This window comes from Ptychodera flava, chromosome 6, assembly GCF_041260155.1.
Source record: "Ptychodera flava strain L36383 chromosome 6, AS_Pfla_20210202, whole genome shotgun sequence".
NCBI lineage: Eukaryota > Metazoa > Hemichordata > Enteropneusta > Ptychoderidae > Ptychodera > Ptychodera flava.
Window position 1 is genome coordinate 23,940,896 of NC_091933.1, and position 22,425 is coordinate 23,963,320.

Consider the following 22,425-nt stretch of genomic DNA (forward strand, 5'->3'; position numbering starts at 1 on the left):
AATATCAGTAGAAGGAGGTGAGACAACAACTGATACAATATGGCGATCAGCCGGTCGGACTGAACTGTAAATCTCTGTGCGTGTGATCGAGTCGGTCAAGACGTCAACTATCTGATAACGGTTGGAACAGTGTAAGTCACGTGTGTCCAATATTCCTGTCCAAAAAGTTAAAGTGCCCTTTATTGTAGGTTTTCTTTACCCTCACACAGACACATCATGATGGTGCATGGCAAGCGTCAGCTGAGGCGCGGCTTGGCAATGACAGGAGCCAGGAAGTCTATGGTATATTCTCTACTCCGTTCTGGCACGGTGCTTACTCACTTGATAAACTCTCTCGCGACATGCCGTACTGCAATTTACCACTCCCTTGACGGGGGATAACCATCAGGCCATGTGCACGCCATAAAGCGAGTGCAATACCTGTTGTTGCGCTGACATTATACTCACGGGTTTTAGTCGCGAAAATCACAATGTAGTGCGTCAGACTTCAATACCAGAACCTAGCTGTGGGTCCATATAGCTGTGGTGTTTTCAGATGGGATTCTAGCTCTGCATGGCAGGGCTGTGTGTTCCCGGCGTTATGCCTCCCACCACCATAACGCCATAACGCCGGGAACACACAGCCCTGCCATGCAGTGCTAATGGGATTCCTGCCTTTTACGGGCTGGTTTGACTTTACGATTTTTAACCCGCCACCACAGTGGCGACGCGTTAAAAATCGTGAAAGTCAAAAACAGCCCGTAAAAGGCAGGAATCCCGTCTGAAAACACCACAGCTATGGACCCACAGCTATCCCAGAACCGTGCTTACACGAAAAATCGACGTGCTTTTAAATTCCATCAATACACTAACATTTTCAAACACATATATCAATCACACATAGTGTATTTGGATCAATCGTAGAGGTGTACATGTATATACTGAATACAACAGAAGTTAGGCAGTTGTTGATTTTGCTGGCAGGAGGACGACTTCCCCAGCTAAACTCTCTTGATACCAGTACGCTATCAACATGGTTCAATTCTACTGTTCTCTTCAGTAGTGTTGAACCATAGACCATTGAGAAAAACTCCTTCCTCAAGGGTCTATTTTGGAACTCTAAAGGGAAGCGGGGTGATAGAGTGAATCAGTTATTCCAATCATTGATAACTTTGTTCATCTTTCCACTGGCCAGTAAATCTAATTCCAGCTGACACAACAAGAGTTATTCCAAATAAAGCACAATTTTATCATTTATTTGCAAAAAGATGTGTAAAAGATGTTTTACATGTAAGAGGACTTCAAAAACAACATATAGCAAATTGACAAAAATTGAACAGTGTAACAATCAACCTTATCATGGAAACCATAAAAATTGCATGTCAAGGGATCCAACCACAAGCTGAAGCAATGAACTTCAACAAAAAAGGGGAAAAGAAATGTCTGAATTTCTGTTGGCAGCAGCCTATGTCACACTCTCAATGCTGTGCACAGCTAGAAACCCACTACTATCTTGATCAGTACTGTTCAGTCCAATGCCATGGTCTTCTATTCATCTGCTTTTACCATAGACAGTAGAGAAACTACTGTCTATGCTTTTACATATTCACACCATTATGCACCAGAGTAGCACAAATAAAGTCCAAGTGTCAGAGCAAATGCAGCTCCTTTTCCTGTGTATTCAGTCGGTAGGGTAGATTTACATTAAACATGCTCCAGTTTAACCAAGACATTCATCTGAAATTTTAACCAGTAAGTGTTTTTTTTCAAGGCCACAATGTTCCCCTGTCACGGTACCAGGTTTCCCCCGAGAATATCAATACAATTGTATGAGAGAAAAACAGAAAAGGTACTGGGGTCCCACACTATCCCCCCCCCCCACCCCCCCCACTCAGGAAAAAAAATGACCATACCGTCTGGAAAAAAGTAGGCATCTTCTTATGGTATGTAGTTTGCCATAAAGTCCCCCATAAGCTCAAATCATACTCTCACAATAAATTTCTCACTCCAATTGCAGTATTTCAACTGTTACGTATACTGAGCTAATGACAACGTCATTCATTGTAAAACCTGCGGCAACAGAGAGAGAGGAAGAGAATGGCGACTGTCAGCAAGGGGACATGCATGTCACCTCAGAAGAACATCTTTAGCAACAGCCATGCCAAGGAGATTCTGACCACAATGAACAATCTGCGGAAAAGTGGCACACTCTGTGACGTCATTCTGTCCGTCGACAAAGTTGACTTCCCTGTACACAGGATAGTACTAGCAGCATGCAGTGATTACTTTTGTGCAATGTTTACAAATGAGGTGAGAAATTTTGTCAGCATTTATGCAATATTTCTGATATGACATACATGTACAGCCACCAAGAGATGGATGACAATGTTTACCTACAAATGTATACAAGAACATAGAAGTAGTTGCATGTAGGTTTTCACACTGCCCATTTCTTCTCCGTCAACAGTATATGAAATTCTGTTTATTTCAGGTAAAATAATCCATATAAAAAAGGAAAAGAAAAGAGAAATAAACAAGAAATAGTCTTTGCTCATGTAAATTACTAAATTATATAAACCAATCATGATGATTTGATTTACGTCAGAGTTCGCGTTTACGCAAAAAACGTGCATATTTACGCACTGAAATTTACTTTCTTTGCATTTTTTCATTGTTATGCGTTTTCTATACGCAAAGGAAAACAGTCAAAATATTTCCGATAGCACTCCCCGCGACTAAGCTTAGGCGACAACTAGACGAGATGAGTGCCCGTGTGACATTAAATTTGTTGCAACATTTCTCTCTATCACTCATTTTGTGTGGAGAGTTTCGGATTCTCTGGGCGTGGTCTGGAAAATCGGCATCGTAGTTCAAAGGCACGTTATCATGTCAGCTGTGCCTATGAATTACGTTGCTAATTTTCAGGCGAGCGATAGTTTCTGAAACTTATAACACAAAGTGAGTGATTGACAGAAATGTTGCAACAAATTAAATGCCAACTGTGCACTCTCATCGCGTCTCACTGTCCCCAAATTTGATCAAGCACACATGCAGCATGGCGTCGCAAACAACTCTACATTCTGTCAACTTTGCTCCAAATGAGTCAGAGGGTCAATCAAAAGACTCTACCGGGCAACCCAACATGGAGAACACAGACAACCACAGTGAAATTGAACCCATGTCGGTATCCATAACGTATTGTCCTATCTCGCCAAAACAACAACAGGGGATCAGCACCACGGTGAAACCGTTAGCCGTGATGATGATACACCGGTTACCAAAAAATCCCATCCACAACCACACGCAGGCTTCGGAGCAGTGGAATACGGAATATCCATGGTTACGTTTTGATTTAATCAACAACAAAACTCTGCTTTACTACCAATCATGTAAAAAATGGAAAGCGGAATGTATTTACCCATGGTTCGCCGATGTACAGGAATCCGCTGTCAAAAGGCATATCAAACCTGGATAAGCTGCAATAACTCTAACTTTGGGTTGCCCGATGTGTTTTGACGGTCGCATGTATACCTTGGCTGTTACGTTTCAGCATGTTTGAAACACAGCCGGGCTGTTCAAGTTGTTCGTTCAACTGTTTCCATTAAAATAATCTTACATCGTTCGATCAAAATATGTATTGTAGGTTTATTGAACGGCACATTTTGTATTTTGCAGTCAGTTTTTTCATCGATCGAGTGCGGAAGTGAAATTACGCACTCAAATACAGCCATTACGCAATTTTAGCAGACTAATGCGTATGCCGTACGCGAGGAGAAAAAAAGTTACCGCAAACACTGTACGTTACATAAATGTTTGGCGTAAAAAGAGAAGTACTGATTTCAAAATTTCAAGGCTTTGCTTTGATGTTACAAATCCAAGAACCTGCCAGCTGTCACAGGAAGATTTTACATTGCTTTACCATTGCATCAGCGTGATTTGAAATATTTTTGTTTCCCCAACAGATGAGCGAGAAACAGAAATCGTCTATTGAGCTACAGGGTTTGAATGCAGATACTATGGAAGTACTGCTTGATTTTGTTTACACTGAAACGGTCAACGTTACAGTGGAAAATGTACAGGAGCTCTTACCAGCTGCATGCCTCCTCCAATTGAAAGGTAGCTTTCTTAAGTGTGTATTTATACCTTTTTTCATAGTAAACAAAACAAACCCTTTGTTTTCAGTTGAATATAAGCAAAATCTCTACTCCCAAAATCTTTACAATTGCTGTATATCGTTTTTGAACAATTCAGTGATTTCATCAGGGCCCGTTGAGCATATAAGCTGACATTCTATGAACATAATTCCTTAATTTAAGGGAGGGGGTCAGACCCAATTTGTTTTGTGTGCGTAAAAATCGCAATAAGGCTTCTGCTGTAACAAAAAATAAAATTTTAAAAGTTCATACCGTGAAACCATAACAGAAGAGAAAAATTGACAATACAGACAAGGGACATGCATTTATATGTGGTTTTAAACATGTGGACTCAACTTATGTGATTATACTATCTCCACGTTCATCAAGAAAAAATAGGACACAAATTACTACAACCTAAAAAAAAAAAACATAATTTGAACTCTGACAGCAAACATACCGGTAGACGACATACACATTGAAAAGTGTAAGTGTAAAGTTATTAGCGACGAAGTTACGTAACTGAGGAAGCTTATAGAGTTGGGAGAAGCAAAGTTGACGTCACTTCCATCAACAACTTCCGTAAAACTATTTTGTCACACCACGTGATCAGTGTTATCTAACGACTGCAGCATACCATTCACGCTGCACACTCACTCGAAAATAGTATCGTGTTGGATTGACATTATAATTGAACTTAGAGCGTACGTGTGAGTGTATTGGCTTACATGAAAATGCGATAGACAATGATGCATTTACGTTAGAACGTCCATGCTCGATCAAATTGTTTTTGTTCTGTCGGTGTAAATTACGAGATTGGTGGATGTGGATGGACATCTTGCGTGCGTTTGGTCTTTGTCTGACATGCATGTCGTTTCGATCTCCTTTTTACTTTGCAGGGGAGAATGAATTACGTTCCTCATGGGTTTCAAATATGTAAAAAAAAAAAAATACGAAGTTTTGAGTGGATTTAATACGATTTCGTTTGCAAAATTACGAGCGAAAATTTCAGCTTCCCATTTCATCGGCGCGACCGTGCTTTCTAAAGAAACCTCAGTCTCCTACTACCTCCATGATACACATGTTGTACTAGCCCTGCGTACGATGCTGTGTGTTCCGCTACAGCTAATCGCCCCGCTCACCACAGCCCTGCAAAGACCCGTACGTAGGGTCGGTGACTTCAAATCCATTTTGGGACTTGACGTAAAAAGCCAAATTACTGCCGAAATTCAGCATTCTTGGGCCCAAGTCGTATCCCAGGCTACCTCAGCTACTCGATCGCTTCCAAAAATGCCAGTCTTTTATTCACTTCTCGTAAATAACCGTCGATGTCGGCAACTCTCTCGCTAGCCCTGCGTACGATGCTGTGTGTGAACTACACCTAACAATAAAATGTTGTGAGATGTTGAAACAGTTTACCCTCCTTCCTACAAAGTTGCAATATATTGAAACACTTTACTCTCCTTTCTACAAAGTTACAAATTCCCTGGTACGTAAAACAAACACTGTTGCTGTTCGATACTACAATACATCATGAACGTAACGGCCATGAATACACTGAGGCCTGCTTTGCCTCTGTGAGTCCTGGGTCGTCCTTGAGTCTATCAAAAGTGTTACCTACTTTGCTGTATCAAAATTTGGCCTGCAACTACTCAGTTTGATAGTAAAAACCATTATTTCAAAGGAGACTTTCACAAATGGAGTCATAATACAAAGGAAAAGGAGAAAAACTGAGGTTATCTATATCTGAAAGGTCAAGTCTAGGTCATCTCATCATGTTATGTCAGGCATGAAGACCCCCTAATTACGCAATTATGGTTCACAAGAAACTACCTAGGGTGGTCCAATAGGTGAAAGGTAATTTTGCTGCCTTCCAATTTAAATGGCATTTTGCTGCCTTCCAATTTAAATGGCATTCAGCTTGATTGACTCCCATTCGGCCTACTTTCAAACTGCTATAACTTAAACAAGAAATTATGTGATTCTGAATGATTTTAATATTATTGTAGATTCCACCAGTTTAATGATCTAGAAGTGAACATCACCAGACATTTCTTGATGATATCAAAATATCAAATGAAAATATATCTGGGCTAAAACTTTTGAGACTGAATTTGTAAATTTACCAAGAATTTTCGGAAGCTAGAGGGGAAACAGACATAACAGTGAGATGGGCGGACCAGAAAGTCCATGGAAATCAAGCAGGTTGTTCTTACATGAACATTGCTGTTTGGTGTGTTGATTTGTAACACGTACACTATGCTAACATGTTTCAACACCCAAGGAAACATTTGCAACTTTATAGTCAATGCGACATATTAATAAAATTATTTTAATTTTGTATCGGAATATCACAAAACAATGTTGTGATCATCGCAGTCCAGCTGTTATGAGTAAGCATGTGTACTTGGCTGGACCGATCAAGTTTCTGCAAAAAATCATTTCACTGTCATTGACAAGCTAAAGTGACGTCTTTAATAAATGTGTCCAGTCAATATCCAAAGAAAATCAAGGCATCAATGACACGAAGAAAGTTTGTCAGTCCCCACGGACGAAGTCTGGGGGGACTTATAGATCGGGTCATGTCCGTCTGTCCGTGCGTGCGTGCGTACGTCCGTCCGTCCGTCCGTTCACGCAGACATCAGACTGAGACATGCCCTGGTCAGTTTCTTTCAAACTTTGCACAAGGATAGTACCCTACCCCATACAGATGCACGTCGATTTGTTTCACAATGCGATCAAATTTGGCCGTGTTAGACTTGGAGGACTTTTTAGTTTACACCTCCATAGACTCCCATGTATAAGGCAGTTCTCCATAGACTCCCAGTTATAAGGCAGTCCTCCATAGACTCCCATGTAAAGGCAGTTCTCCATAGACGCCCATGTATAAGGCCAAGAAAAATAAAAATTTAGTTTCTCATCGTATTCTAGTGCAAAAAGGATGCAGTGACACAGTTTTTAGTCCCCATGGATGAAGTCCAGGGGGCTTATAGATTGGGTCATGGTGTCTGGGTCATTGTGTCCGTTCGTCCATCCGTTCGTCCATCCTTTCACACAGATATCTCAGACATTTTGACAAAATGTCATGTGACATTGGTGACCTTTGACCTCAAATATACATATTTGTCCATAACTCAGTAACCACAAGTGCTACACCCTTCATATATGGTATGATGGGATGACGCCACATATTATACCTCATTAATTATGCACATATCTAATTTTGAGCGAGCCAATAGAGCTAGAGGTCTGATTTTTGGTATATAGGGATAACTTAGCAATACATTTTTTTTGACAACATGTCACGTGACCTCAATGACCTTTGACCTCAAATATTCATATTTGTCCATAACTCAGTAACCACAAGTGCCACACCCTTCATATCTGGTATGATGGGAGACATTATGACGCCACATACTGTACCTCATTAATTATGTGCATATCTAATTCTGAGCAAGCCAATAAAGCTGGATGTCTGATTTTTTCGTATATAGGGATAACTATAGGATAGAAATGTTTTGACAAAATGTCATGTGAACTTGATTATTTACCTAAAATATACGTTTATGTCAATAAATAAGTCCCACAAGTGCTATGTCCTTTATATTTAGTAGGATGGGAGACCTTATGACAACACACGCTTTACCTCATTTATTATGCACATATCTAATTCTGGGCAAGCGAATAGAGGTAGAGGTCTGATTTTTGGCATATAGGGATTTATAATAGCAATACATTTTTTTTTAAAATGTCACGTGACCTCAATGACCTTTGACCTTGATTATACATATATATGCATATCTCAGTAAGTTCTATACCCTTCAATTTTGATAGAATATTAGACCTTATGATGTCACATCTTGTACCTCATTTATTATGCGCATATGTATTTCTTGGCTGGCCAATACAGCTACAGGTCTGATCTTTTTTCCCAATTTAGAACAATAACTTAGACATGCCTCATGTGTTTCAAATTGGGAACAACGACATAGACCTATGTGCCCATAGATCTCAACATATCAATCCAGTGATACTTCTGAATGACCACATTTCCCTGCCCCATCAAGACTAATACTCCTATTACTTTGTCATTGTCAATGACTTGTTTAGAATTATATTTACATTTTAAACTACAGTTCTTTGATGCAGTGTGGTCGTCTGGCAATCCATCATCACGGCGGATGTAGTGCATCCAATACACAGTCCACACTGTCCAATCATGCGTGCATGTTTTCCTGTTATAATTCAATAGGGTCAGAATTTTGTAGCAAGGAACATACAAAATCTTGCAGATAAATCAATTTGGATGATCTATGTACATCTATGCAAATTCCAAGTTTGGTGGACATGTGAAAATTATGTTTTTTACCTTCATGTACAAGATGGCATGTTTACCAAGCTGGACGCTCACTCCTAAAAACCAATAGGTTTTACAGTTTCACATTTCAACCCTTTCTTTGCATCTTTCTCAGCAACATTCCCCAAACCTCTCTCCTTGCATCCCTACCGCTAAATGCACTGAGGAGCACAGTGTCATCATTGACGCTATTTTCTATTTATTCATGTTTAGATGTCTTGCCCAATGTTTGCATGAAAAAACTGGTTGGTATTCTCCGTACTTAATAAACGACACAATTTTCTGAAATAGAGTTTTGTTTTGAGGAGGGAAGGGGATTGACACCAAAACTCAGGAATTACAATTCTGGTGCATCAGCTTTTATGATTGACGACCCCTTATCACATCAGAAGATCTGTGTGTTTTCTTTAAGCAAACCGCCAGATATAACAGTATGATAGCTGTATCTACAGTATGTCCTTCTTGTTCTACCATTGTTTTAAAGTTTATCCTTCAAATGTGACGCATCTATCTTCAAAACTTACTCGCACAGAAGGTAGTATCTTTCCATAAGAAAAGCAAACCATACCTGTACTGTCCTCCAATTCCAGGCGTCAAGAGAGCATGCAGTGAATTTCTAGAAAATCAGCTTGATCCAACAAACTGCCTGGGGATAAAAAAGTTTGCAGAGACGCACACCTGTGAAGATTTGCTGAAGGCGGCCGAAACTTTCAGTTACAAACATTTCTCTGAAGTGGTGAAGCAGGAGGAGTTCATGGGTCTCAGCAAAGAAGAAATACAGAAACTGACACAGAGTGATGATGTCCAGGTGAGACTTGACCTCTCCATGGTGATTCAGTTGTACTTGACTGTGGAAAAATGTTAGGAGTCAAACCAGTTGAATTGTCTGACAGGACAAAAATCCTGATAGTTTTGGCATATGCAAGACTATTCTCAAAATGGTTTGAACATTGCATAATTAACACCCAGTTCTATTTCTTTAAAAAATATTGCAACTTGTATTGACGTTGATAATACAGAAAGTAAGAAGTACGCCAGTGAGCAGAATATGAATGGATATGTCATCACTTTCTGCTCACCTATCTGACTGTCATCATATTTTGATGATGTCACCAATTCTCATGATGACGTCATTTGTTTGCAGTTTGATCAAAATGGTTTCAATTTGAAGATACTCATTCAGAATACATTGAAAAATTGCCTAAAACAGATAACATTTTGAATTTGAAATGTTAAATGGCACTAAATTTTCGTACTATTTCACAGATAGAACTCCTGAATTGAATCAGTCATAAGTCCTTGCAGACGAGGTCAGGGGACTTATAGATTAGGTGGCATGTATGCGTGCGTCCTTGCGTCCATAGAGATATCTCAGACATGCTCAGGCCAGTTTCTTTGAAACTTTGTACAAGGATAATACACTATGGCGTAGATTTGCTTCTTCATTGGTTTTCTAAGTGAGCCAATATTGCCGCCAGACAGCCATTTTGTTTTAATTTTTTTTATGCAGACGTTCCCAGACTGATGTCATACAAACTTGGTACAAGGACAACACACTATGACTGACAAATGCTTGTCAAATAATTTTGCAATGCAACCCAATATCAGTTGCTAGAAATTTTTTCATTGTAGCCACAGTCTGTTAGTGTGGCTAAAATGATCAAATTTTTTTTAGCCACAAGCAATTTTTATTAGCCACACCCAATGAATATGGTCGTCAGATGGCAATTTTGTTCGGATTTTGTCATGTTCAGAGCCGAACTCATACATTGATTTCTTATTATACCAGATATGAACTGTAAATGCTCACGTGTCTCATTATATATTGCAGTTATGTATAAATTTGAACCTTTGCCACATGTTTGCCACTTCATTGAAAGTATTATGATCAAATAATGATTAAACTCAATAGGTCATTAAGTATTCAAATACGCAATTAGCTGAAATAGAAATAAATAATTTCTTTGACTGCTGTCATTGTATCACCACTTTATATAGCAAGTGTAATTGCCTTTGGTCAAGTCCTTCAAACTATATATTCCAAACTTTGAAAGCTCATTAGATATGCAAAATATAAATTAGCTGACATGAAAACTTAAGTGCGAAATGACTTTCAATATTGGTATAACCTGGTATAATCATCAATATACATAGCATGTTATACCAACTTTAATCAAATAAATCCAGGTATATATCCCTAATTAGGAAAGTTCATTAAATACACAAATTAGGAACTGGCTGAAAGAAAAATGCTAATGCCTTGCAATAATGTTAGACTACATAATACATGTAGTACCTTTAATGTACATAGCAAGTTTCATCAATTTTGGTCATGTAAATTCAAATATATATCCCTAATTTCAAAAATTCATTAAATATGCAAATTAGGAGCTGGATGAAGCAAAAATGCTTATTGACTTTCAGTAACGTCATATCATAGTATCTTTAATGTACATAGCAAGTTTCGTCAACTTTGGTCTAGTCAACACAGATAAATATCCCTGATTATGAAAGTTCATTAAATATGCAAATAAGGAATTGGCTAAAGTTCAAATGCTTAATGACTTTCAATAATGTTCTATCATAGTATCTTTAATGTACATACATGTAGCCAGTTTGTTCAACTTTGGTCTCGTCAATTCAGATACATACATGCATGTACCCCTAATTAGGAAAGTTCATAAAATATGCAAATTAGGAATCGGCTGAAGTAAAAATGCTTAATGATATTTAATAATGTTCGTTCATAGTATCTTTAATGTACATAGCAAGTTTCATCAATTTTGGTCATGTAAACTCATATATATATATCCTTAATTTCAAAAGGTCATTAAATATGCAAATTAGGATTTGGATGAAGTAAAAATGCTTAATGGCTTTCAATAATGTTAAATCATAGTATCTTCAATATGCATACCAAGTTTCTTCAATTTTGATCGAGTAAATTCAGACATATAGGCCTAATTAGGAAATGTCATTAAATATGCAAATTAGTAACTATCTTTCACGTCACCCCTTTAATAACTTTCACAGCTGATATATCTTGATGTGATCAACATTTGTAGCAAATCTCATCAAATTGCGTGCAGTCGTTCTCAATGATATATCCGTTTTTTCTAAAATCATTAATTATGCAAATGAGCAAAAAGTAAGCAAGCCACACCCACCAAAAACTAATCAATTCTTGCCATTTGCTAACTGAATCTATGTACCAGATTTGACTCTGATCTGATGAGCCGTTTTTGAGATATTGAGCCCACAGACAGACAGACAGACAGACAGACAGACAGACACACAGACACACAGACACACAGACAGACAGACATCGCTGCGACATATGCTCACGTGTGTAAACACGTGAGCAAAAAATTGGCGCAAGGACAACACACTATGACTTACTTGTAAAATTATTTTATGATACGATCAAACATGCTTCTTGGAATTAGGTGATGAATCTGCCTGAATCTGTATGTGTACAAATCTGAATTCATTTTCATAAAAGAATGCGATGCACAATGTAAGACCACGTGTCTACCCAGTACCTTTGTGCTTTAATACCGTCATTTGTTAGTCCCCTTGGATGAAGTCCAGGGACTTATAGATTGGACTCCTTATGTCCATCCATCCATCTGTCCATGCATCTGTCTGTCTGTCCATGCAGATGTCTCACACATGCCCTGGTCAATTACTTTTAAACTTTGAACAAGGATAATACACTGGCATAAATGATTTCAAGTTTCGTTTAGGAACATTTTAGCAAAAGTTTAAATCTTTCAGTGTCAAGTTCTGCATTACCTTATACCATCAATCAGTTATTAATGTAAGATTCTGTTACCCTAAATCTTATTATTTTCAGATTACCACGGAGGAGCCTGTCTTTGAAGCTGTGTTGAGTTGGGTGAAATACGACGTAGACAGTCGTAAAGAGTTCCTACCAGAGTTGCTAGCATATGTCAGATTGCCTTTGCTATCACCGAAGTACATCACAGATACCGTAGACACAGAGGTAGGGGAATAGCACTGCAGTCCTCTACGTTGAACTCATGTGCAGAATCACAACAAAGTATCATATCTTTCAGGGTATTTTGTGGATGTTGTTGGTATTAATAGCGCTGATTGCAATTCAGGTTTGTTACTTAATATAGCTGCATGCGCAAGACAAAATTCAGACAAATTTTATTGTTGCATATGCGTGGCTGTTGTAGCAGCTTGTAGTCTGAGTGTGACCTTTAGTATCTATTGTGAGACTAGCAGGAAAAATATTTATATTTGCATATTGATGACAGAAAAATGACGTCATTTGCAAGCAGGGCTATTGGAAATGATAAATGTTACCCCAAGTTCAGTGCGTACATATGGAACAAATTAAGAATGATGTTGTAGTCCTTTGTATTCACAAATATGGAGCGAGGCCAACCATTTTGTCCCACTGATTTATCTTTCCATGTCATTTACTCACTGACATCAGTTGCCAACATCTCAGTTTCTCACTTTTAGAATAATTTCTGATTCATTTGTAATCATGAATTCTTTTTACTCTGAATCATTTTTATCAGCCGTTGATCAAAGGCAGTTTAGCATGCCGCGATCTTGTCGATGAAGCCAAGAGATTTCATCTTAGGCCAGAATGTAGAACTGAAATGCAAGGCCCAAGAACAAATCCCAGAACAGGTGAGAAGTACAAAAAGACTATTTTACTAGATCATTGATGGTGAACCACATACTTAAGACTATCAACATTCAACTCGAGACTGTCCCATGTTTTTTTAGTCCCCACGGACACCGTCCGGGGGGACTTATAGGTTTGGTCATGTCCGTGCGTGCGTGCGTCCGTGCGTGCGTCCGTCCGTGCGTCCGTCCGTCCGTCCGTCCGTTCACGCAGATATCTCAGAGATGCCTGGAGCGATTTCATTCAAACTTGGTACAAGGATTACTTCATATGTCATACAGATGCACGTCGATTTGTTTTGTAATGCGATCCAATATGGCTGCCAGGCGGCCATTTTATTACGATTTTTTCATGTACAGAGCCATAACTCAGGCATGTTTCAACTGATTTTATTCAAAGTTGGTACAAGGACATTGACCAATGTCATAGATATGCACGTCAATTTTTTTTGTGATACGATCCAATATGGCCGCCGTGCAGCCATTTTGTTACGATTTTTTCATGTACAGAGCCATTACTCAGGCATGTTTCAACAGATTTTATTCAAAGTTGGTACAAGGACATTGACCAATGTCATAGCTATACACATCAATTTGTTTTGTGATACGATCCAATATGGCCGCTCTGCGGCCATTTTGTTACGATTTTTTCATGTACAGAGCCATAACTCAGGCATAACTCAACCGATTTTATTCAAACTTGGTACAAGGATATTGACCTATGTCATGCACATGCACATTGATTTTTTTGTGATACGATCCAATATGGCCGCCGTGTGGCCATTTTATTACATTTTTTCATGTCCAGAACCATAACTCAGACATGTATCAAGTGAATTTATTCAAAGTTGGTACAAGGAGATTGACCAATGTCATACATATGCACATTAATTTGTTTTGTGATACGATCCAATATGGCTGCTGTGCGGCCATTTTGTTATGATTTTTTCATGTACAAGCCGAACTCAGGCATATCTCAACCAATTTTAATCAAATTTGCTACAAGGACATTGACCTATGTCATACATATGCACATTTATTTGTTTTGTGATACGATCCAATATGGCCACCGTGTGGCCATTTTATTACGATTTTTCCATGTCCTGAACTACAACTCACACATGTATCAAGCGAATTTATTCAAAAGTATTTTTATCACAGACCTAATGAAGAGGACTCTATCCTCTCTGAGGACCTGTAATCAAAGTACCCATTAACAAGTGGGGACTGTGTCATCAACGATGACTTGTTCTATTGATAATAAACGGCTCGTACTTGAATTTGGTTTCCAATTCATCAGTGTATCTGGCTTTGATTAACACTTAGGATGATGATAAAATACTTTTAAATATTACATAAAGTAAGTTTTCCATTGATAATATAGCCTGATCAGGCTTGGCAAATGGAAGTGAAGAGCTCCCTCTAGTGGTCATATTGTTTTCAACCTGAATTTGGTGTGTAGATAGGCTAATCAACTGTAATCACAGTTGTTCACTTCTGGTGGGTAGCAGTTAGTTGGTGTTACTGTGTATAAGCTTGGGACTAATCAGTACTTTTTTAATATCATTAAAACTAATCCATTCTTATCATGTACATGTAGGGTCTGATGAAAGGCTTGTTGTAGTGGGTGGATTTGGTACACAGCAGTCACCTGTGGCCAATGTGGAAGAGTTTGATCCAAAGACACAGTCCTGGAGATTTCTACATGTAAGTACTCTTGACGATTGCACAAATAAATTCTTAAGTCCAATATTTGCTGAATATCTTTATACTTTTTATATAGGGACTATTTCCACCTATTATTTCAGATCTCAATGCATTTCACTTTAAGTCCACCATGATTTGAAAATAGGCTAGAATTTGTTGATAATGACAAATTTTGAAGAGTTCTTGCAGTAATGAACAGATACTGAGAAATATCAAATGAAGAATTACTTTAAAAACTTGAATATTCTATGTTTTGTAGCACTGATATCATCTCAAAGACATTACAGCTATTTTAATTTCTGTGGTTGTTGACAGAATTTATCAAAAAAGAGACGGTATGTAGCAGCTGCCTCCCTTGGCAACAAACTGTACATCATTGGAGGTTTTGATGGCATGTCCAGACTTAACACAGTTGAATTTCTAGACTACAACAACGAAGATGAAGGTTGGAACTCAGTGGCACCCATGAATGTCAGGAGAGGTCTGGCAGGTGTCACTATTCTTGGAGGTAAGTGTTCTGTTCTGCAGATTTTTATTAGTCCCCACGGACACCGTCCGGGGGGACTTATAGGTTTGGTCATGTCCGTGCGTGCGTCCGTCCGTCCGTCCGTGCGTGCGTCCGTCCGTCCGTTCACGCAGATATCTCTGAGATGCCTGGAGCGATTTCATTCAAACTTGATAGAAGGATTACTTCATATGGCATACAGATGCACGTCAATTTGTTTTGTGATACGATCCAATATGGCCGACAGGCGGCCATTTTATTACAATTTTTTCATGTACAGAGCCATAACTCAGGCATGTTCCAACCGATTTTATTCAAAGTTGGTACAAGGACATTGACCAATGTCATACAGATGCACGTCAATTTGTTTTGTGATACGATCCAATATGGCCGCCAGGCGGCCATTTTATTACGATTTTTTCATGTACAGAGCCATTACTCAGGCATGTTTCGACTGATTTTATTCAGAGTTGGTACAAGGACATTGACCAATGTCATAGATATGCACATCAATTTGTTTTGTGATACGATCCAATATGGCCGCCAGGCGGCCATTTTATTACGATTTTTTCATGTACAGAGCCATTACTCAGGCATGTTTTGACCGATTTTATTCAGAGTTGGTACAAGGACATTGACCAATGTCATAGATATGCACATCAATTTGTTTTGTGATACGATTCAATATGGCCGCCAGGTGGCCATTTTATTACGATTTTTTCATGTACAGAGCCATAACTCAGGCACGTTTCAACCGATTTTATTCAAAGTTGGTACAAGCTTATTGACAAATGTCATAGCTGTGCACGGCAATTTGTTTTGTGATACGATCCAATATGGCCGCTGTGCGGCCATTTTATTACGATTTTTCATGTACAGAGCCATAACTCAGGCATATCTCAACCGATTTTATTCAAAGTTGGTACAGCAAGGACATTGACCTATGTCATACATATGCACGTCAATCTGTTTGTGATACGATCCAATATGGCCGCCAGGCGGCCATTTTATTACGATTTTTTCATGTACAGAGCCATTTCTCAGGCATATCCGCATGTTTTGACCAATTTTATTCAAAGTTGGTACAAGGACATCGACCAATGTCATAGCTATGCACATCAATTTGTTTGTTTGTGATGCGATCCAATATGGCCGCTGTGCGACCATTTTGTTACGATTTTTTTCATGTCCTGAACCGTAACTCAGACATGTATCAAGCGAATTCATTCAAAGTATTTTTATCACAGACCTAATGAAGAGGACTCTATCCTCTTTGAGGACCTGTAATCAAAGTACCGATTAACAAGTGGGGACTGTGTCATCAACGATGACTTGTTTAGTTCTATTTCCCTGCACAGATTTTCAGGTCTGCTACCGTAAGTACTTGAACAGCACTGATTGTTCAAAGGGTGAATAGGACTGACACGTAATGATGTCGTAGTTCCAGTATTATCAAACAAATAGAAATTTGTCCCAAATCTTGAAATGGAAATTTGGGTATAACACTTACACTACAGGAGTCCACAAAGTGGCACTTATTCACCACCAAGGTTATGATTGACATTTAAAAAATCTCATGTCAAGATATCAGACCACAGAACTGCAGCAATAAACAGGCATAAAAAAGCATAAGAAATTTTGTCAGAATTTCCATCAGCAGAATTCAGAGTTGTGCTTGCGATGCTATGTATCAAAAGCCTAAAATCAGAGTCAGTGCTATTACATTAGTAATGTATATGAAAGAATGACAAGGTTAGTTTCACTTAGACAATAAATGACAATCAATTATCCTGTACTCACAGACATGATATACGTAGCTGGCGGCTTTGATGGCATCATCCGACACCGATCCTTGGAACGCTATGACCCCCACATAGATGAGTGGAGCGTCCTATCTGAAATGGACACAGGCAGAGAAGGTGCAGGATTGATTGTGGCCAATGGAATGCTCTATTGCATCGGGGGGTACGATGGGGTGAACATCCTGAAGACAGTGGAGAAATACGATCCGGCGACAAATCAGTGGTCAAATGCAAGTTCAATGGGGACCAGGAGATCAGGTGAAGATCATTAATGTACAATTAATCACAGACATCTATTACTAAGCCAAATTTTTCATCTTTTGCTGTTTTATTTATTTTATAAGAATCTCTAGAATATAAGAGCTGACCAGGACTATCAACTACAATATTTTGTGATTGTTCTGTCCTACCATCAGCATTGTAGTCATATGAAGTATTCAACTTGTGTGAGGGTTTAGTACCTAAAGAAAAGAATTAATTTTCATGAAGATCTTAGATCCCACTGGTTTGATATTTGAGGTGTCATCATTTGAAACTAAATTCATAGATTTTCCAGCAACACAACGTTATCTGTTGTTTTAATGTATAACGTCCTTCAGAGGATTAAACTAGCAAATTCCTATATCCAAATTGAATCTAAGTGCGTAATTAATGCCTTTTCAGTGCACTTCATGATATTCGTATTCATAGATAAAAAAAAAGGTGTTGATACAAACGGATGACTGTTCATATATACCAAAACTTGGAATATATTCAATGTGATTTTTGACAATCAGTTTTTCCCCTTCACCACCACAGGTGCTGGAGTTGCCCTGTTGAATGATGTGATCTATGTGGTAGGGGGATACGATGGTACATCTCATCTGTCAACGGTAGAATGTTACAATCCCAGGACGGACAGCTGGTCACCAGTCACCAGTATGACAATGCCGCGCTGTTATGTTGGAGCTGCGGTCATGAAGGGAAAGCTGTACGCAGTGGCTGGGTAAGTCAAAGGTCATCTCATAAGTCTGTGAGAAGGACTTCAAGAAAGCTGCTACTTGCACTTAGGCTTCTCAGTTAAGTTTTCAATCAGCAGCTTGAGTTTTTCTGTACATTGTATGTCTGCATTGCTCTAGGAGCCAGTATGAAGTTAGCAACTCAATGGTGGGGTCAATGCAAACCTGCTTGGAAGGTACACATCCATTGCCTGGCATTGTTTCACTCAAAGTCAGATTTTACTTTTCATGTATTGTGGCCTGCCATTTCTTCTAATCACTTTCAATGAAATCTTAAAGTTTAAATGACCACTTATTGAGGTCGGTCTTTTTAATAAGCATATGACCATTTAGAAGACTTCAGTAGGAAACTTTGATCCTTTTTCGGATAAAATTTAATACAGATTTAAGCAGGCAATTGAACATAAAAAGTAGTTGTGGGTCATTCCTTTTTGATTCTACATATGTCAACCTTTGTCTCCATAGATACGACGGCAACTCCCTGCTGAGTAGCGTGGAGTGTTACGACGCCATGACTGATGCATGGGAACTGGTGCCCTCCATGATGATACAGAGATGTGATGCTGGTGTCACCATCATGAGGAAAACATGACCCTTAGAAGACACGGCCTGACCTTGAGGTCAAGGATCACCACCAGCTCTTAATCTAAACTTGCCATTGTTGAACTGTGTTTTTAGAACTCATGGCTCTGCATTCCTTCTGTGTAAGCACAACGAAGCACTTCCACCTTAGCTACCATCAGTGTGAACAAACAGAATCAGTGACATTAGGAAAGAGTCTATGAGTTAGATTATCCTTGTGTGCCGGAGTAAACCAATGCAGTGTTTCCCAGACCGGTTGATTTTATAACCAGGTGATGACTGATTTGGCGTGGGGTATCTGGCTGTGAACATGAATTGAGAAAATTCCCTGTGTCCCAACAAGAAGTGATGTCATACGTATTTGGCCAGTAACAGACCTGAAATAGGAATAATTCCTTTTTACTGTGATAAGTTATCGTAGCACTGCTACTGTCCAGTTGTTTCGTTCCTAGCATTGAAAAGTTACAGTGTGATAAGTATAACAAAACATTCATTCAAATACAATGCAACACAGAGTGAACATCCTTTCCACACTGGTTACTCAGTGGCTGTCATTACTGACATCCTTGAGGATGTAAAGATCAGTAAAAATTTGATGATGTGATACATACATACCTCAGCTTACTCTGTAATCCAGTCACACACTACTGAAGTGTTGTCGAATATCGTCTGTTGGTTGTAGATCCTCATAGATGAGAATAGCAAAGGGCAGTCAATGCGGTGCACGCATTGCATCTACGTGTTACTGTGAGAGTTGCTCTGTAAAAGTGTTCAGTAGTCAAACAGTACTGTTTGGAAGATTAACATACAGGTACTTAAACAAAGACAAGTGGTTACAAAGTTCATAAATATTTTTGATGCAGCATTTGCTATTTCAACCAGTTTAGAAACAAAGTGTGTAAACTATGATTGGGGTAATTTATTTATGTTTTTCATCATCAACTTCATTCTGATTTTGGCCGTAGGTACTGAGTCATCGTCCATCATGTAGTGTTTCGCCCTTTCACAACTTATCTTTGGGGAGAGGTCTACCCTTTCCTTTGTATCACTCATTTGTGCAATAATTTGTTGAATAGTTTTGTTTACATGTCAACAGAACAGTTTTAAACCAACATTGTAGTGTTTTATGTATATTGAGGAAAATTATCATAACAGGGATTATACATAAGAAGGATATACACCAGTTTCTATATGGAGATACCAACTGAATTAAGGTAGTATGCACCTCGAAAGTGAAAGACTTAAACTTTTGCTCTAACTTTCCTCAAGGAATCTTTCAATCATTCTCTTTCCAAATCAAGAATAAAAATAGGGGGTCACCATGCAAATTTTGGTACTAGAGAAACAAATTACCCAAGATTTACCGATATTAAAATTCAAAATGGCCGCCATCCCTGTGTTAACTCTATGGCGAAAAATAAAAATTTTCGAATTTCAAAAAACTAAGCCGGTACAAAGTTTTCTTTCACCAAGAGCTTTAACATGAACCCCACATGTGGTATATCAGAAGAGAACTGTAAAAGTTTGAAAGTCTGAATGTCTGTCCCCGAGGTGCGTTCTACCTTAAGATGGAGTGATTTTCAAGACTGCTGTTTTCCATGATTTGTTATTACCATTTCCATTTTGATATTATTTGCCAACAGCAATTGTAACCTTTGACCCCAGCAACTACCAGCAGATTAGTGTCATCCAAGTAGTTTCAAAATACATTAGCACTGTTCCATAATGCTGCTGAATGAAAAACAGCAAACCTTATACCTGCTCAACCCTCTTTCCCATACATGGATCATACCAAATGATTCAAGACAATAGGGCAATTCCTTTTTATTGTATCTAAAAGGTTACACAATCAATGCAAAACTTTCTGTTTTAAAGACTCTGCCACCTTGGATTTTTTTTATCAGGAATTTTTAATTCAAATTTTTTTACATCAGCTTAAATTTGTGTGAATTATTTTTTGCACTTCAATTTTGCCCCCAATTAGTATAAAATTAATTGTCAAATGTAAAATAGTTTGTTCACTATGTGTTCGGGTGATGAAGGTCTGAAAATGTACCTGATGTGATTGGTTAATTAATGACATGTACAAAACTTGAGCACTTTATGATCACTTTTTCAATGTGATTAATTTGGTTGTATAATGTCATGTGTAATACAATCACATGACTTCAGTGTCATCCAGGATATCACCGAAGCTGTAATAGAAACTACAGCACAGCCTGGCAGCGCACAACACCCTACTACACTTTTGGAAAGGGTACAGAGTATATTACAGCGTTGCATTTTTGACCATGGAAACAAAACCAGCCTTTATTTAAGCTACAGTGCCTGTAAATTGTGATTTATTTTCCATTATCTTTGAACGGCTACAAAAGAAACAGTATTCCTTCTATCCCAAAATGGTGTCAATATGCCCAGCGTTCAAATTGTCATCATAACTTGTGTGTACATTATGTTATCATTGACAAATGAATTCTAGTCCAGACTAGAACTCATATTTCCACCATGAAATTGATACATATGTATATTGTACATGATGCAATGTGCTAGGAAGACTGTCACTTAGTATTAAAACAAACTTTGGAGATTCATGAAAATCACAAATTTGTTTTATAGATCAAGAATAGTGACAATATCAATAGTTACCGGTAAAGCCATTGTCCCTTTCACACCACTGTGACAGAAATTCTCATTCTTATTGAAGGAGGTGCCCAGGGACTATTGAGAATTTTTTTATTCAGTGGCATTTTTTATTGTAATTGGGAGTCAGGAGAAACATGCAGTAATCTGGGGACAGTTTTAATATTGCTTTTGCAAAGCAGCGTGGGTGCACCCTTGGAAACACAACCTGACACTAGATGGCGCCATGACAAATTAGTTGTATGCTGGAGTTCCATGTAAGGCTCAATGTTCATTTTCACTGGTGAGTGTATTGATTGTCCTGTCTTCCATTGTCATGTTTATCAATACAAAATACTGGATACTTTGTACATATTTTAAATAAAATGAGTTTCCTGTTTTTTCAAGCTGATATGTGTGAGATTTTTCCTTTGAAAAAGCAATGGCTGCAATTTAGTGGCTTCAGCTGTTCACACAAGGCTGGCTGTGACCTAACTGGTGAGATTGCTGTAGCCATGAAGTTCATGTTGCATTGTTACTGCAACACACAAAGTACATCCATAATGAAACTAACACTGGCTTTCATAAAAACTCAATGGCTTGTTGCCAACTGTTGCAGTACCCCTTCCTTGGTTGTGTTTTGTTTGGGAGCACTGAGATGGGCGACAAAACAAACACTAGACCAAGAATCACCCCACCTTGACAGTTGGTGCCTGTCCCCTGCTACCCAACACCACAGAATTTCTAAATACAACCAAACCAATGGATTGGCAGGTATATGAATGGCAACAACAAGTCGCTGTCTCTACATACGCTGATGGAAATTTTCTATCTTTTATGGTGGAATATGCCTCAAAAGTGAAAGACAATCTTTTGCTTAAACTTTCCTCAAGGATGTTTCCAATCATTCTCTTTCAAAATCGAGAGTAGAGATCAGTTTTCCTATGCAAAAATGTTGGTACCAGAGAAACAAATTACCTTAATTTTACTGATATTTGAAATTCAAAATGGCCGCCATCCTTTTGTCAATTTAATGGGAAAAACCAGAGTTTCAATTTTCACAAAAAACAACGCA

The 22,425-nt window shown here is 38.5% G+C and overlaps 1 protein-coding gene across 1 annotated transcript; it reads left to right on the top strand.

Moving 5' to 3' along the window:
• The first annotated feature begins 13 nt into the window (after nucleotides 1–13).
• LOC139135246 (kelch-like protein 12) lies at nucleotides 14–21,762 on the top strand. Its single transcript, XM_070702536.1, has 12 exons — nucleotides 14–131; nucleotides 1,997–2,289; nucleotides 3,942–4,095; nucleotides 9,060–9,277; nucleotides 12,326–12,475; nucleotides 13,026–13,140; nucleotides 14,738–14,844; nucleotides 15,160–15,352; nucleotides 17,152–17,409; nucleotides 17,950–18,136; nucleotides 18,615–19,945; nucleotides 20,300–21,762. Exons 2-11 carry the CDS (start codon nucleotides 2,077–2,079, stop codon nucleotides 18,739–18,741), a joined length of 1,722 nt encoding a protein of 573 aa, XP_070558637.1. The 5' UTR covers nucleotides 14–131; nucleotides 1,997–2,076; the 3' UTR covers nucleotides 18,742–19,945; nucleotides 20,300–21,762.
• Nucleotides 21,763–22,425: the final 663 nt, after the last annotated feature.

Bases quoted from the DNA above. Each gene is read 5' to 3' on its own strand.
- LOC139135246 (XM_070702536.1), top strand. From the start codon at position 2,077: ATGGCGACTGTCAGCAAGGGGACATGCATGTCACCTCAGAAGAACATC. The intron at 14,845-15,159 runs GTAAGTACTCTT...GGTTGTTGACAG, and splicing joins AGTCCTGGAGATTTCTACAT to AATTTATCAAAAAAGAGACG. The intron at 15,353-17,151 runs GTAAGTGTTCTG...CTGTACTCACAG, and splicing joins AGGTGTCACTATTCTTGGAG to ACATGATATACGTAGCTGGC.